Consider the following 17,419-nt stretch of genomic DNA (forward strand, 5'->3'; position numbering starts at 1 on the left):
ACACATGGGTATATATGCTTTATCGTCAGCAACAAAAATACAATCTATTATATCTTATTAAGTCAGTTATGAAACTCTATGCGTCTGTCTTTATGTCTACCTTATGCTGCCCCCTGGTGGACACACCAGAAGGAGCATTACGTGGTACAGGAGTGGATTCGAGGCATTTCCGTTCATTAGAAATGCTGATTTGAGATCGGAATCAAGCCACTGCCGTTTTTTTTAAATGAATTATTCATTATTTAAAATCATAAGAAGACAAAAAAAAAAGGATGAATTGCCTCTGTTCGTCTTTTTTTGTTTGCCAAAAGGAGGAAGAGCCGCGAGAGGAATTTCCGCAACGTGAGCGGACTCGCGCTCAAAGCCGTCACCGCAAGCATCGTCAGTTGTTTTGACGATTGGAAAAACGATACAGTATGACCTTATTCAGCTAAAAGTATGAATAATAACCGAGGCTCGTCCCACGACAAAAAATGCGCTGGAATGCAAAAGAAGGTTTGCGGGGAAAGAGTGAAAACAACCATGCAGGCATCGTTTCTGTCGGTGTGGACTCACGAGCTGATTGGCTCTGGTGCCTCGGAGAGCCGCCGTTCGGCAGCTGCAGGTTGGACTCGCAGCTCCGGCTGTTCTTGACGGGCTCCGGGCCTTGGGCCGGCGCCGGCGCCGCGTTGGAGCGCGTCAGGTTGGGAAGACTACGACGCAGCTTTTCTGCGCGGGAAGAAGAGTTGATAAGCGGCTTGGAAAATGGATGGACGCGAGTTATTACTCCAAGACGGCGGTCGGCTTGCAGAAAGGAAAAACGAGCACAGAGCGCCAACTAATAATTACATGCTACGATATAATAACGACATTCATATTGTGGAATAACATTTTTAAATGTGCTTCTCTGTTGGCCTAAAAAACTATCAAAAGCGTTGACTATTGGTTTCATGAAATTGTGTTAATTTATATTTAACGCTGCTTCCATTGGCGTGAGGGTTCATTTTTTCATTTTTTTCAGATTTCAGCCTCGATGTCTGCTCATCACGTCGAGAATCGGTAGCGCCGGCCCGTGTAAGGTCAACTACCGTAATTTCCGGCCTATTAGCCGCAACTTTTTTCACACGCTTTCCACCCTGCGGTTCATGCGGCTAATTTGTGCGTTTTTCTAACGGCCACAAGGGGGCACTCGAGCGACAAAGGTAAGAATGAGACTGGTGGAATACACGTGCCGAGGAAGTGACTTTTACTGGTATGTTTTTTTTTTTTTGCACTGTGCTAGCCAGTTGCTGCTGTGTTATTGCAGTGTCTCAAAGTGATTTTTACCGGAATGGGTTTTTTTTTTAACCAGCCCTGTTAGCTTTGCGCTAGGGTTAGCACCAAGCTACTGTGTTGCTGCCGCATCTCAGTGATTTAGGTATGTTTTTTTTTTTTGTTTTTAAACCAGCCGTTAGTCCTGTGCTACCATGTTGTTACTATGTTAAGATAAACTAAGGTATTAAAACTTTGAAAAACTCTTTCTGTGTACCGTCTTTCTTTGTAAATGTCTCGAGTTTCAATGTGGGCACTTGCGGCTTATGTATGTACCAAATGGTATTTCCTTTACAAATGTACTGGGTGAGGCTTATAATCAGGTGCGCTCTGTAGGCCGGAAATTACGGTATTCATTTTTCAGGGTGTTGAAGTATTGCAGTACAGCCCAAACTGCTTTAAAAAAAAAAAAATTTTGAAAAAATGAACAATCATCCGATTCTGAAATTTACAATCCGTCACCTTGTGTCTGTAAAAATATGATGAAGTGATTATTCATTTATAAAGTTTTGCAGTCACAATGGAATGTGGTAGTAGAATGTGGCCCGCGCCAAAAATCCACGTTTGACACCCGCCGCTTTCCGTGCGCTCACCTTCGTTCTTGACCGCACTGGCCTGCGTGTCGTGGCCCTGGAGCGAGTGACGCGGCTGCTGCAGGCGGCTGACGGCGGGCTGAGGCGACCCGCGGCCGTGGCCGTAGTCCACGGAGCGGGCCGGGGAGCGCGAGCGCGGCGAGTTCCGCGGGGAGGCTCGCGGCGAGTGGCGGGGGGAGGGGCTGAAGCGGTTGGCGGACAGGTGGAAGGCCGGGTGCACCGCCTCCTCCTCGTCCTCCAGGCTGTGCGCGTCCAGTTCCTGGTCGCTGAAGGTGCTGCGGCGCAGCGAGTGGCAGGACGAGCCCGAACTGCGTCGGGAGGCCGAGGCGGCGTAGTCCTGCCTCAGACCTGAACGCGCACACGACACCGTCACCCACGATTTCAATTTGTCGAGGTATTTTCGTCGCGCCACGTACTCTCTTCCTGCATACGCGCCAGGATCTGAACGTCGTTGACGTTGTTGAGCTTGTAGGTGGTGGACGAGCCCACCGAGTCTTCGTCCATCTCCGAAGTGCTCAGCTCGCTGTCCACCGACGACTGGGGGCTGATGGCCGGCGGGTTCCTTTCCGCCGCCGCGTTGCGCTGGTGTGCTGCGGAGGAAAAACTTCAGCTGAACTTTGGCAACGACAAAAATAAAATCAGTACCAGTACCGTTATACCGATTCTGATCGGCAAGGGTTCAAGGGTTAGGGCTTTTCAGGGTACGTGTTCGGGTACAGAGGACCGAGCTCGGGTTCGGGTTTGAAAGTAGGTTTTGATGGAAAGTTGTGAGTTTTAAAGTAAGGTTTTCAAGACAGGGTTTGGATTTGAAGTGGGGGTTTCTCGTTCAGGTGTCTATCTAACTATTTTTTTTTTTTTGGTAATATAATATATGCATCGTTTATTGATATCATCCATCCATCCATCCATCCATTTGCTTAGTCGCTTATCCTCGCACAAATGGAAACTCTAGATTTGGTTTCGCGGGCCACATAAAATCATGTAGCGGGCCGGATCTTGCGCCCAGGCCTTGAGTTTGACACCTGTATACTAAAAGAATGAACAATTGATCTTCCACATCCATCCATCAATGCATTTTCTTTGCCGCTTATGCTCACAAGGGTCGCAGGGAGTGCTGGAGCCTATCCCAGGTGTCAACGGGCAGGAGGCGGAGTACACCCTGAACTGGTCGCCAGCCAATCGCAGGGCACATGGAGACAAACAACAGCCGCACTCACAATCACACCTCGGGGCAATTTAGACTGTCCCAATTTATGTTGCAAGTTTTTAGGATGTGGGACGAAACCGCAGTGCCTGGAGAAAACCCACGCAGGCACGGGGACAACATGCAAACTCCACACAGGCAGGGCCGGGATCGAACCCGGGTCCTCAGAAGTGTGAGGCCAACGCTTTCCAGCTGACCCACCGTGCCGCCCTTATTGACATTACTGGGTGGGATTTGGCATCGCAAACTTTCTTCCTGCGCTCGCACCTGCGTTGACGGGCATCAGCTGCTGCCTGACGACGGGCACCTTGCCGGGCGTGGACGAGGGCGAGTTGAAGCCGCTGCTGTAGGGGCTGCTGGCGGCGTTTGAGCTGTACGGGCTCCCGTAGGTCGCCTGCTGGTTGTAGCAGCTCCCGTAGAGGCTGCGCCGCTTGTTCGCTGCAAAGTTTGAAAACGTTGAAATGAGTTTCATCCGTACGGTCTCTTCGTGTCACCGGCGTGGGTGTGCAACGTCTCCCCCACGATGAAACGAGAGCTCAGTGCGCATAAAGCGGCTTCGGCTACGAGACGGAGTCAATTCCGCAGACGCACTCCAACATCTTATCGCAAGTGGAAACTATTCAAGTCTGTGGGCCGCGACAACGCCGACAGTGTTTGCTCAGTCGCTCCGCAGTCTGCCGCGGGCTGTATTAAAGCCTGCGCAGAGCGGGACTCAATAGGAAGCATTCAAGCGGGGGCACAATGCAGGCGCGTGTGAGCTCTCCAGTCATGAGGTCGAGTTCCGCACTGCACGGGCACATCCAGTCCTTGTCCTCGCAGACACTTTCTGTAACAACGGAGATCATTTACTGATGCGGTACTTGGAGTCATGACAAGTACCGTAATTCCCGGGCGACAGAGCGCACCTGGTTATCAGACTAGCGGCGCTTGCGTTAAACTCTTTGTTACTGCGCTAACGCTAGCGCTGCGCTAGCGTTAAACTCTTTCTGTGTACCGACGCTTATAACCAGGTGTGCTAACGCTAGCCCCGCGCTAACGCTAGCCCCACACTAGAGTTAAACTGTGTACCGACGCTTATAACCACCTATGCTAACGCTAGCACCGCGATAACGCTAACGCCACGCTAATGCTAGCACCACGCTAGAGTTAAACTCTGTGTACCGAGGTTTATAAGTAGGTGTGCTAACGCTAGCCCCGCGCTAGCGCCACGCTAGAGTTAAACTCTTTCTGCGTACCCAGCCTTATAACCAGGTGTGCTAACGCTAGCACTGTGCTAATGCTAGCCCCACGCTACAGTTAAACTCTTTCTGTGGACTGAAGCTTATAACCAGGTTCGCTAACGCTAGCACCGCGCTAACACTAGCACAGCATAAACCGCAGGGTTGTAAGCGTGCGAAAAAAGTCGCAGTTTGTAGGCCGTAAATTACGGTACAAGCACTTGCTTTTCCTTGAAGTTCTCTCAGTAGCACCCCCGGCATAAAAAACAGCTAAACGTGAAATTGGGTGAGAGAGACAACCAAAAAATCTGCAGCTGAAACTAAACAGTAAGTTGCCCAATTTGGATGAATAGCAGGCTTTGTACTTTGATGGAAAAAAATGAATCCTACATGAAAATTTTCCCAATTGAGCCCCTATCAGAAACAGACATCAAGAAAGTTGCGCGATGCTAAATGGGAAAGCGTTTAAGCCGTCTAAAGTGGACGGAATGATGATTAAACCACCCGCTGCCATGGACGTTTTCTTTCGTCAATCGGAATCCGAATTTTATCGCCAACGATGTGCGCGTTCAAGTCCGCTTTTCAATGGGTAGCTGTGGAGGAGGGTCTCATCCAGCTTGTCTATGAAATTCAGATTTGCAACCCACTGACATGACGGACAGATTTACGTTGATGGGGGGGGGCATCACATCGCTTTGGATTGGGTATCGGCGCAGCTTTTGAGTACAAGAGAAAAATTACAGCATGAAACGATTAGGAGGGAAAGAAAGGCCAACACGTTTTTGCGAATCCATAATGTCAACAGAGTAGATAGTAGTCCCAATTGTGAGAAAAATATGACGCCGTTTATGTAGTGAATGAGTCACGCCTTGAGAGATGAGCCAAAATGTTGCATTACAGGATATAAAATGGGCGTGGCCGCTCAGAAAATGGCTAAAGTGCGGGTGGAGGGCATGACGTCAAGTATAAGGAACATTTCAAGGACTCGCCGTGAAAAATGAGTGCAGAAATATCGTAGATCAACTTCATCATCATTACATAACCTTAAATTTTTAATCCCCCTTCGGTCATTTGTCTTGAGTTCGGGAGAAATAAGGTCACTCGTTTGCGTGGTGTGTTCACGACGCTGCCAAATTTGGCCACTGAGCCACAACAAAGTTGCGGTGATTGGGGCGTTGTCATTAAGTCATGTGACACGGCACATTTCCTGTCTTGGATACCGCAACGCAGCAGAATTTAAAAAAAAAAAAAAAAAAAAAACACACAAAGTTGGATTTCTGGAGCCTTTGTCAAATGGAGCTGCCTGTTTTTAGCGATTATTTGTTTGTTTGCCTCGAGATACGAATATAATTCTTTCCTTGCCCAGGCTCACAACTCAAAAACACTTGCATCGCAAATCATCTTTCCCCATTGAAATGAAAAGAAATGCCATGAATCTGTTCTAGCATCCCCAAAAAAACAACAACTAAAGATTTCCAATTTATTTTGTATGAAAAACATAGCGCTCTACTTCATAAAAACATATAGCTTGACAGATTTAAATAGAATTCAAACAGAGCAAATAGTTTTTCCTCACACTTTGTCGTTCAATTCAAAGCACATTGTGCAGCTTATTCTGGATTGTGCACCTTGGCCACAAGGGGCAGTATGAGTCAGAATATAACTGAGTACTGTGTAGTTTTCCTGTGTTGCTGCACCGTTTGTACAAACATCTGTTGCTTAAACACAGCCACATGGATGCTAACCATTGCTTATGTTAGCTTTAAGATAGCGAGTTATGTACTTTTTTTTCCCCCCCCCAATGTACAACATGTAATTATCATTGTTTTCAGATAAGATTGACAAAAACTAGGATGGTTTGGTCGGTGTGGAACATATTCCTCCGGATTCGCCGCAGTCCACAATTAGAGCTCACGTTTTTGGGCCACAGAGGCACAGAAAATGGTTAAACGCCGCTTCACTTGGGTCGGGGACAACTGAGCGGATGTCCTCGTACGACCCGCCTAGAACAACACGACAAGCTGTCCGAGAGGTTTTCGGATCGGCCGTGATCGGTGCCGCTTAAGGGGAGAGCGAGCGGCTGGACAAGAGAAGCCTGAGGGGATTCGACGCTGAGGGGGATGAAGGAGCTCGGCCGGGCGCTCGTCTCATGTACGATTAGACACAAAATAAATCGCAGACTGCGGAGGATAACGTTATTGTTTCCACAACTAAGGCATAGGAACCGAGTAAGCCAACAAATCACGTTAGTATACAGTTACAATCAAAGACTGCCGTTTGAAGGTTTTGCTCCTGCTAATAATAATAATAATAATACACTATTTAAATAGATTCAACGTTAGCAAACTACTTTTATCAAATACATCAATTCAATGGTTTTTTTTAGCTCTCGCTTGTCTCCAATGATTATCTGTAAATTATTTGATTTTAATCATTTAACCATTTACTTATTCATATAAATAAAAACAGATACATGTGCAAAATGTATCTTATTAGTGGTTTGGCTTTTATTATGTACAATAAATCAAGTATTTGCTGAGATAAGTAAGAAAAGTAAGGTACATATACCGTCATTCCCGGCGTACAGAGCGCACCTGGTTATAAGCCTCGGTAGACGGAGTTTAATGCGAGCTAGCATTAGCGCGGGGCTAGCGTTAGCGCGGCGCTAGTGTTAGCCTAGCCCCAGAGTTAGCGCAGCACTAGCGTTAAATTCTGAGTACCGAGGCTTACAACCGCATCACCACGTAAACCGCAGGGTTGAAAGCGTGTGAAAAAAGTCGCAACTGGTAGGCCAGAAATTATGGTACATTTGAATTAACCAATTTTAGGAATACGGATAAATTTCAATGTAACTAAATATAAGATTCCAGATCATTCCAACTACGTAAACTTAGTATTTGGAAAGTATGAACATACTTTGCTGTACGATATGAGGAATGCCATTAATTCAATACATAATTGCGCCGGTAGTTTCATTTTTACAGCGGTTAACTCCTTTTGGATCCAAGTTATGACAACGAGGAATATGAAATATTACTGTGTCACAGAATGGATTGTGTACTTTGCAGACAGCGATTCTTCAGCAGGTACGGGAGGGGGGGAGCGGGACGAGTATTGACTCATTGGCGCTGGCGAGGTTTCACTCCGGCAATTACCTCGAACGCGTCTCCTCCCTGTTGTTGCGTAATCGAGGCCCCGCTCCCTCCGAGTCGCTCGGGCGCGTGGAGACTCGACGGCTCCCGTCCATCGTCTTCCCCGCACAAAACACTCCATGCCAAAAGCGTTCCCAGGCGTCTATTTAAGCGAGCGGGTGCGTGCGTGCGTGCGTGCGTGCGTGTGGCAGCAAAACGAGGGATGAGTCTCCAGAGGGTGACGTGATCTTACTTCCACACCTACAAGGGATGAGGCCACCGCCCGTTACTTGGGCTCTTAGTCATCCAGTGGGAGACTTTGCCTGCACTCGGGCCTCATCTCCGCTTTTGTCTTGTGAAACATCACTACTGGATATACAAGCTAGAAGACGCTTCAAAATAAGGGTTTTTCTTTCACTATCCATCCATTTTCTCAGCCGCTTATCCTCACGAGGGTCGCGGGAGTGCTGGAGCCTATCCCAGCTGTCGAGGGGCAGGAAGCGGGGTACACCCTGAAGCGGTCGCCAACCAATCGCAGGGCACATCGAGACAAATAGCTGCACTCCAATCACACCTTGGGGCAATTTAGCGTCCAATTAATGTTGCATGTTTTTGGGATGTGGGAGGAAACCGGAGTGCCCAGAGAAAACCCACGCAGGCACGGGGGAGAACATGCAAACTCCACACAGGCGGGTCCGGGATTGAACCCGGGACCCGCTTGCAAGCTTAATGCTAACATATAATGCAAAACTCCATAGACTGGCTAATCAAATGGTAGAATGGCTAATCGGGACTGAACCGTGGCCCTCAAAACTGTGAGGCCAACGCTTTACCAGCTGATCCACCGTGCCGCCCAAAGAGAAATTAACACTAGATATTTAAACACCAAAATGTTCAACCAAACTACGTATTTTGCCCGACGAAAGCTTGCTAACTTAATGCTAACATATAATAAAAAACTCCATAGACTGGCTAATCAAATCGTAGAATGGCTAATCGGGACTGAACCGTGGCCCTCAAAACTGTGAGGCCAACGCTTTACCAGCTGAGCCACCGTGCCGCCCAAAGAGAAATTAACACTAGATATTTAAACACCAAAATGTTCAACCAAACTACGTATTTTGCCCGACGAAAGCTTGCTAACTTAATGCTAACATATAATAAAAAACTCCATAGACTGGCTAATCAAATCGTAGAATGGCTAATCGGGATTGAACCCTGGACCTCAGAACTGTGAGGCCAACGCATTCCAGCTGAGTTTCCACAGTCCCCCCCTTTGTTTAACTAGTCCCACAAAAAAAAAAATACAAAAATCATGATGCACTGAACGCATTATTCATAACCCGATGTGACAAGTGTCTTTATTCCATATGTGTAAAAGTACATTTTTTTATGTATTTTATTATTTTTATAGCTATATTGACCTATATCTGTTTATTTTAAATGTCATTATCTTATTCTCCAAATTTTTTCATATTTATCTTAAATGTAGCTGTGTTTACTTTTATTGTCATTTTACCATAGGTGTTGCTCATATCTTTGACAAGATGCGTCACTTACTTTTATGTTTATATAGACTGTACCATCTCCTGTATCTGCATCCATTATCTGCACATTTACTTGAGAAGCATGAGGGCGGCAAGAAAACAGAGCGCACCCGCATCGTGGAGACTGTAGGGCACAGGTGTCAAACTCAAGGCCCGGGGGCCAGATGCGGCCCGCCACACGATATTATGTGGCCCGCGGAGGCAAATCATGTGTGATTTTTGTTCAAACCTGTACCAAAATTTCATAAATGATGACATTTGAGATGTTGCAAGCATTTTCGTGTTGCCGAACATCAACAATAGTTGAAAAACCCATTAGCCTTGATTTCTGATTCCGAACCTAGTTGATAAATTTAATTTGTAAATATGTCAATTGTCAGTCATAATGGCTCTCTGACAGAAACCATAACGACAACGTGGCCCGTGATAAAAACGAGTTTGACATCCCAGCTGCCGAGTATCAAGTTTACAGCGTCTTATAGCAAAAGTACAGTAAACAAGAAGCTAACGCTAAAGGCTAAGTTTGGCGACGTATCGTCAGCTTGCTCGCACCTAAAATTTTGCCTCGCAGCACAAAGGGATCGAATAAGAGTGCGTTCGGAAATCAAGGCACCGCCGCACAACCTTCAGCATGAGCGTCACATGGCGCATACCGCTGTCAAAATGGAAACTCTCAGTTTAGCCACGAGGAGGCGTGTGCGTCCCCCACCCCCCACCCCCACGGTCGAGATATATTTATTTTTCTATATTTAGCGACGGTCAAAGAGCCCAGCAGTAGAAAAACAAACTGAAAATGTCGCAGGTTTACCCGACATGGTGACGTCCAGCCTGTGGATGAGCGAGCGCTTGGCCATCTCCATGTCCGGACTCGGGTTGTCCAAGGCCTGCCGGCACCACACCACGGGGCTCAGCGCCTTCTGCAGGGGGCTGTTCAGCTTGGCCTCGTACAGCCTGGGGGGGGGGGGGGGGGGGAGAGAATATGACACGTTTCATACGGAGACGTTCCTGTAAATTCACTGTGTGGAAACAATCTGGTTTTGTTATGTCGTTCGGGCGCGAGCCAGATTCCATCTCAACCCACTGTAACCATCAGCGGAAAATAGACTTCGTGGACGCGGAACGCGAGATCTAATACGAGAGCTGTGTCGCAAAAATATATAAATCTGCCTTCATGAATATAACGATATTCAATTTGAGTTTAGTGAGCCACATTTCGAGCTAAACAGATGCAAAGAGTACTTTAATTGCAGGGGATTACGATCCAGACCACCTGCCATAGGTGAAAATTACTTTTACTTGGAGTTTGCATGTTTTCCACGTGCCTGCGTGGCTTTTCTCTGGGTGGGCACTCCGGTTTCCTCCCCCATCCCAAAAACGTGCCACATTAATTGGACACTCTAAAGTGCCCATAGGTGTGATTGTGAGTGCAACCGTTTGTCTCAATGTGCCCTGCGATTGGCTGGCGACCAGTTCAGGGTGGATCCCGCCTCCTGCCCGTCGAAAGCTGGGATAGGCTTCAGCACTCCCCGCGACCCTTGTGGGGATAAGCGCCCAAGAAAATGGATGGATGGATGGATGGTTTTACCCCAACCACACAGGGAGGAAAAGCTGACTTAATAAAACACGGTAAGATGTTATTCAAACAAACTTTTGAAATGATTCTTTTGCATCTGTTCTTCCTCTCTTTCTGGCAAATCTGGACAACAAAGAGAAATTGACACTGGATAGTTCAACACCAAAATGTTCAACCAAACTACGTATTTTGTCCGACGAAAGCTTGCTAGCTTAATGCTAACATACAATGCAAAACTCCATAGACTGGCTAATCAAAACTTGTGATGATTACAAACCTTCCAACAACTGCTACTTCAACACAAATCCTACATACAAAAAAAGGACTTCAATGGCGTTTTGCATTATGTGCTAGCATTAAACTAGTGAAATTTCAAATATCTAAAATTATCTGGTTGTTTGACAAACACAACAAGTAATTCTCTAAACACCACAGACAGTTTTACCCAAATTAGCATCGCACACCAATAGGTTTGACCAAAATGTTTCGTTATCTTAATGCTAACCTCTAATGGTAAACACCGTAGACAAAGCTAACGAAAATTAGCGGTTAACTGTACAACTTTAAGAATGTACCAGTGGCGCCTCTCAAAATGGAAAAGTCTGGGATTTCTGGTTGAAACAAAAAAGAAAAGAGAAGCCTGTTCTTTTTGTTTTCAACACAAACGCCACAAAAGCGGTGTCAGGACCCTTTTAAAACAGCGGCAGGAGAAGAAAGACGAGCCTGCACTACTAAGACAAATCAAAGTCAGCAGCTGTCGGCTCAGCTGCCCTCGCAGCAGTTACAGGAAGTTCCTCCTGATGAAAGGCGAGATCTTCCAGGCTCGAAGGGTGAGAGACTTTCAATCGATGCAGCCTTCCTTTTTCAACGAGGAGACGCCGAAGGTAAAGGGATGAGCCGGAACCCGGTCGCCGGCTAATTCCCAGATTACAGGAGGTCGCCGTCGGATCAGGCGCGCGGATGAAACAGACTCGGCGGGCGGTCGGAAGATCGCCTTTGGATCTCCTAAATAACGCAAACATCCTGCGATGCCATCGGGAGGAAACATTTCCATCCACATTCCTGGAATTACAGGCCAGAAAAGTACGACAATGCCAGTTGCGTGAAATCAGAATAAGTGATAGTTGTTGTTTCAACAAAAAATTAAAAAAATTAAATATCTATCTTCTTTGGATGCGACGTTTGCTCAAACTAAGGAATATTGTTTAAAGTACAGTAATTCCCGGCCTACAGAGCGCACTTGGTTACAAGCCTCACCGAGTAGATTTGTAAAGGAAATACCATTTGGTACCTACATACGCCGCAGCTGTGTAAAAGCCGCAAGTGCCCACATTGAAACACAAGATATTTACAAAGAAAGACTGAAAGCGTTTAATGCTAGAGCGGTGCTAATGCTAGCGCTATGCTAATGCTAGCGCTAACAGGGCTGGTTAAAATAAAACTTAATGCTAAATATCATTGACACACGCTAGCACTGCGCTAACGCTAGCATAGCACTAACAGGGCAGGTTAAAATAAAACTTAACGCTAAATATCACTGAAACACCCCAGTAACACAGCAGCAACACGCTAGCACAGCGCTAACAGGGCCGGTTAAAATAAAACTGAACGCTAAATATCACTGAAACACCCCAGTAACACAGCAGCAACACGCTAGCACAGCGCTAACAGGGCCGGTTAAAATAAAACTGAACGCTAAATATCACTGAAACACCCCAGTAACACAGCAGCAACACGCTAGCACAGCGCTAACGCTAGCGCAGCGCTAACAGGGCCAGTAAACGTCACTTCCTCTGCACATATATTCCACCAGTCTCATTCTTACTTTTTTCCCTCGAGTGCCCCACTTTGCGGCCATTAGAAATAAAAATGCACAAATTAGCCGCATCACCGCATAAACCGTGTGGGAAAAAAAAAGTCACGGCTCATAGGCCGGAAATTACGGTATGTTAAAATATATTTAACAATTATTCACAAAGATTAAATGGGTTTAAAGCAGATGGACGGGGTGTATCTATTATCAAAAATATAGACTATCCTCTCTTATCAGGATCGTACACGCCGCAATAAACAACGGTTCACTTTATGCGTGGAAATGTGGGAACAACCCTGCTTAAATCTGATCCTCAAGCGTGGTGTGATCACTTTTTTTTTTTTTTTTTTTTTTTTTGGGTGGCCTGTTTCGCTCTGGAGCTCCGACGTTCGCGACCGGCTCGTGTTTGTTTGGCTGCAGGGGAATTCTGCGTAGGAATGTAACCATGGCTGCCGAGCAGGACGACAGCAACGAGCCAAGCAAAAGGGACGCGCGTCACCCGGCTGTAATTCGGTCAATTGGACTATTTTGTTTGTCTGGGTGAAATCATCATCATCATTTCAATTATCTTTTACTGGCCTGTATTTCATTTTTAGGGCAACTATGGGACACCACGGTGAAATAAACATTTTCACTTTCATAGAGTAAGAAAGGATTCTAAAGCGACAATTTTAAAGTTGGTACACAAATATGGAATGAACATGAACAGACCTTATTTTTCCCATATAAAAAATGAAACTACTGTACAAAGTTATGCGCAGTTTGAATATTTCCCCTTGATGAGGCTAACTCGTGCTGCTTATTCGTCACTCCTGTAAAATATGTATCGTGTTATGTATGTGGAGACAAAGAAGAAAAATTCCAAACAAATGTTCCTGACAGCATTCACGAGGCCACGCCCCTTTAAGGCACAGCTGCAAGGCTACAGTTGTGACTCAGCATGTCCCAATGTACATCTAATTATCCTTTACAAAACCATTTTTTTAGATACTATTATGTTTTATTATATTTTTGTAAGATAATGTTCTACATGAGTATTAAAAATAAAATAAAACAATTTGGTAATTTTTTTTTTTTTAGAATAAGTAACTGCACTTCTACTCAAGTATGTGTGAGTACTTTTTCCACCCCTGCTGAGTCATGAACAGTTGTTAAATACAGTACGTACATCTATCTAATGCTGTGGTGTGCAAACTATGGCCCCGGGCCATTTGTGGCTTGCTGATTATTTTTTGGAGACCAGCAACAGGTACTAAAACATTAACCCAATTTTTTTTACATATTTTTGTTATATTTGTTATTTTGTATGTTTAATATGTCTTTTTATGATTTTTTTTTACTAGAGATGTTCACGGTGGATCAGCTGGAACACTGCATACATACATTAATTGGACACTCTAAATTGCCCATAGGTGTGATTGTGAGTGCGGCTGTTTGTCTCGATGTGCCCTGCGATCGGGTGGCAACCAGTTCAGGGTGTGCCGCACCTCCTGCCCGTTGACAGCTGGGATAGGCTACGGCACTCCCCGCGACCCTTGTGAGGATAAGCGGCTAAGAAAATGGATGGATGTTCGATACCAGATTTTTTCAGGCAGATACCAGAATGAGTATTCACTCTTGAGTACTCACGGAAGTAAAGTATTACGAGTCCATCCATGAAATTTCAACAAACACAAAGATAGATGTCGACTTGTCGCAGTCACTAATGTGTCAAACTGCTCCAATATAGCGCCAACTACTGGCGAGGTGGACATAACGGCAGATTTTTTTTTTCCCCTTAGTATTGGTGGCTGGTATCGGAAATGTTCACGAGTACCCGATACCTTGAAATAAGCCAGTATTGGACGAATTGCCCATCCTTAATTTCAATATTTTATAATATCCATCCATTCATTTTTTTTGCCGCTTATCCTCACGAGGGTCGCAGGGGGTACCGGAGGCTATCCTAGCTGTCGACGGGCATGAGGCGGGGTACACCCTGAACTGGTCGCCATGTAAAATGCATTTCTACTTACGAAAAATTCATGTTACAATGTGACTTCTGGAACGGATTAATATTGTAAGTAGAGGTACCGTTGTATTAGCAAGTTTTACGATCCATCCATCCATTTTCTGAGCCGCTTAACCTCACAAGGGTTGTGGGAGTGCTGGAGGCAATCCCTGCTGTCTTTGGGCAGCCAGCCAATCGCAGGGCACATGGAGACAGACAACAGTCGCACTCACAATCACACCTATGGGCAATTTAGTCTCCAATTAATGTTGCATGTTTTGGGGATGTGGGAGGAAACCGCAGCGCCCGGAGAAAACGGGGAGAACATGCAAACTCCACAACGGCGGGGGCCGGGATCGAACTTTACCAGCTGCTGCCTATTTTATAATAGTGGGGTTATTATGAATAAAGTGGTTAAAAAAAATTGTTTGTTGAGGAGGTGGAATAAATGGAAGTTCCAATAATTTCAATAGGGACAGTTGGTTAGTGATGAGTTGTAAGAGTGGTAAGCAGGATTAATGAATACACACCACTGTAACTTTTTAAATTGGAGGAGGATTGTTTTACTATGTTAACTCCATAAAATAAAACAAATGTTCAAGTGGCGCTTGCTTCTTTCCATTTTTCTGTACACAACGCTCGTATGAAAAAGTTTAACCACTCCTACGCAACAAACAACAGGTTTCACGGTGCGTTCAGGGACCACCACCACCACCACCACCACCCGGCAGCTGTCACATCCACTCACCAGCTGTCTTCGTCCTCGTGCAAACAGTCCAAGTCCTCCAGGTCCAAGACGTCCACCTGGTCCAGGATAGACGTGTCGCCCTCGGAGCACCGCGAGTTCCGGGCGGAGCCGGAGGTGGCGGCCGAGGCGCCCTCGCTCTCGTACGGCCTCCTGAAGCTGACGCCGTCGTAGGAGAGCCGCGGGCTCCGGCAGCGGCGGTTCTCCAACAGGTCGCCGTAGCCGAACCCCACCCCTTGGGCGAAGCCGGCCATGTCGCCCCCCGAGAGCAGCGCCGCCGACGACGTCGCCGCCGCCGATAAAGACTCGTAGCCGGCGCTGTGGGGTCTGTGGTGCGCCGACATCATCACGGAGCGACCCCGGAGCTGCTCGTTCTGCTTCTCGAGCTGCTTGACCAAGTCCTGAAGCTTCCTCACCTCCAAGTCGGCGTTAATATTCGAGTTGATGTCCTCCATGGTGGCTCCCTCGCTAACCCTCACTCGGCGCCCCCCTCCCCGGGGGAAGAAAAGGCGCTGGTCCGGGGCGGTTCGAGTCGCCCGTCGGTTTCTCCGAACTCCCTCCCCCTTCCGCGAGCGTCCTTCGTGTCCGCCGGAGAGACGACGTTCGACGGAGTTCAAAAACTGGACATTGTCTTGTGGGTTTGTCCCTCCTCGGCCATTTCCACAACACACGTCACAACGTTTGAGACGGGCTCCGGCAGCTGACGTCATCGCCGGCGGGAGCGCGCACGTAAACCAACACCTATTTGCGCGTTCGCGACCCCCCCCACCAAAAAAAAAAAAAACGGAGAGAGAAAAAAAAAAAAGAGGCTCCTGTTGCGCAACTTTTGAACAAGCAGCGAAGTGTACAATTCAATAATATATTGCAGGATATTAATGTACATAAAAAACTACATTTTTAGTCGTAGTGCTCAAGTAGTGAATCTAAAATCAACTACACGAATATTTGAATTATTTTTAACATTTTATTATTTATTATTTTATTGCATTTTAATTCATTTATACACTTTTACACATGTGCCTTGTTTTAACGGTATGGAAATATTTATCCTGAAAAAAATAATGCACCATAAATATGTATCTGCATTCATGTGAACAATATTTCCAGTATGAGATATATTGAAAAAAAACTTCATATCAATTTTGCACTACATAAAGAAAATCAATATGTGCAGCATACGTTTTATTTCATATATATCATGGGTGTCAAACTCGAGGTCCGGGGGCCAGATCCGGCCCGCCACGTGATTTTATGTGGCCCGCGAAGGCAAAACATATGCATCAACTTTCATGATTTTTTTTTGTTAAAATCTGTACCTAAATTTCAAATTGTCATATCATAAATGATAACGTTGAGATAATACGAGCATTTTTGTGTTGCTCTTACTACTCGTTACGTTACTCTACTCTTACTACTCTCGATTTCTCTCTCAATTACTCTCGATTTCTGATTGCAAAACGACTTCATAAATTTCATGTGTAAATTTGATGATGCGGTTCAAGATTTTGATGGTTTTAGTCATAACGACCCTCTGAGGGGGACCGTACATAAAGTGTCCCGTGACAAAAAATGAGTTTGACACCCCTGACATATATCGTCATTCCGTTACCTGACCACTCATAAATAATTCTTCCAAACTAAAAATAATGAATATTAAACATTCAAAATGAAACTTTAAGTTTTATTTCAATTAGCATTGTGCTACTCCCGGTGTGCACACCTTGACCACCTGGAAGCAGTATAACACATACTGTGTACATAGACTCCTCATTATTATTATTGATATTTGTCATTCTCCACAGAGGATAAAGCATAGTTGCCTGTGAGTGCAGCTATTAGCCATCTACATAATGTTTTTTGTTTGTGATCAGATATCCATCCATTTTCTTTTGCTGCCTATCCTCACAAGGGTTTCAGGGAGTGCTGGAGCCTATCCCAGCTGTCAACGGGCAGGAGGCGGGGCACACCCTGAACTGGTCGCCAGCCAATCGCAGGGCACATGGAGACAGACAAACAGCCGCACCGACAGTCACACCTAGGGGCAATTTAGAGTGTCCAATTAATGTTGCATGTTTTTGGGGATGTGGGAGGGATTGAACCCGGGACCTCAGAACTTTGAGGCCAACTCTTTACCATCTGAGCCGCCGTGTTCAGATATCCGTTGCATAAATCACAAAACTGTCACATATATATGCTGTTTGTTCGGCCCGCCACGGTGTTCCCTGATTCTTCTCAACAAGCTCCTCCCTTATTACGTCCACGGTGTCAATACCAAAACACGGGCTTGCCGATCCATTCAAACGGAACCGTCCAGGG

General features: G+C 46.0%; 1 protein-coding gene and 1 long non-coding RNA gene across 4 annotated transcripts in view; one reads left to right on the plus strand and one right to left on the minus strand.

Moving 5' to 3' along the window:
- The window catches only part of slain2 (SLAIN motif family, member 2), a 28,158-nt gene extending 12,280 nt beyond the window's left edge, over positions 1-15,878 (minus strand). For 2 of the 3 annotated variants that reach the window (XM_061824348.1, XM_061824347.1), the window contains exons 1-6: positions 15,107-15,877; positions 9,791-9,933; positions 3,355-3,525; positions 2,300-2,473; positions 1,884-2,231; positions 556-708 (exon numbers count right to left, since the gene is read on the minus strand). In XM_061824348.1, the coding sequence (XP_061680332.1) occupies positions 556-708; positions 1,884-2,231; positions 2,300-2,473; positions 3,355-3,525; positions 9,791-9,933; positions 15,107-15,813 (1,696 nt within the window). In that variant the 5' untranslated portion in view covers positions 15,814-15,877. Of the gene's footprint in view, positions 1-555; positions 709-1,883; positions 2,232-2,299; positions 2,474-3,354; positions 3,526-9,790; positions 9,934-15,106 lie in introns of all 3 variants that reach the window. The other variant, XM_061824346.1, reaches the window with a different exon arrangement.
- Positions 11,477-14,963, plus strand: LOC133503127 (uncharacterized). Its single transcript, XR_009795662.1, has 3 exons — positions 11,477-11,638; positions 13,449-13,617; positions 13,712-14,963. It is a non-coding gene; the product is annotated as an uncharacterized LOC133503127 (long non-coding RNA).
- Positions 15,879-17,419: the final 1,541 nt, after the last annotated feature.

This window comes from Syngnathoides biaculeatus, chromosome 7 (assembly GCF_019802595.1).
Source record: "Syngnathoides biaculeatus isolate LvHL_M chromosome 7, ASM1980259v1, whole genome shotgun sequence".
NCBI lineage: Eukaryota > Metazoa > Chordata > Actinopteri > Syngnathiformes > Syngnathidae > Syngnathoides > Syngnathoides biaculeatus.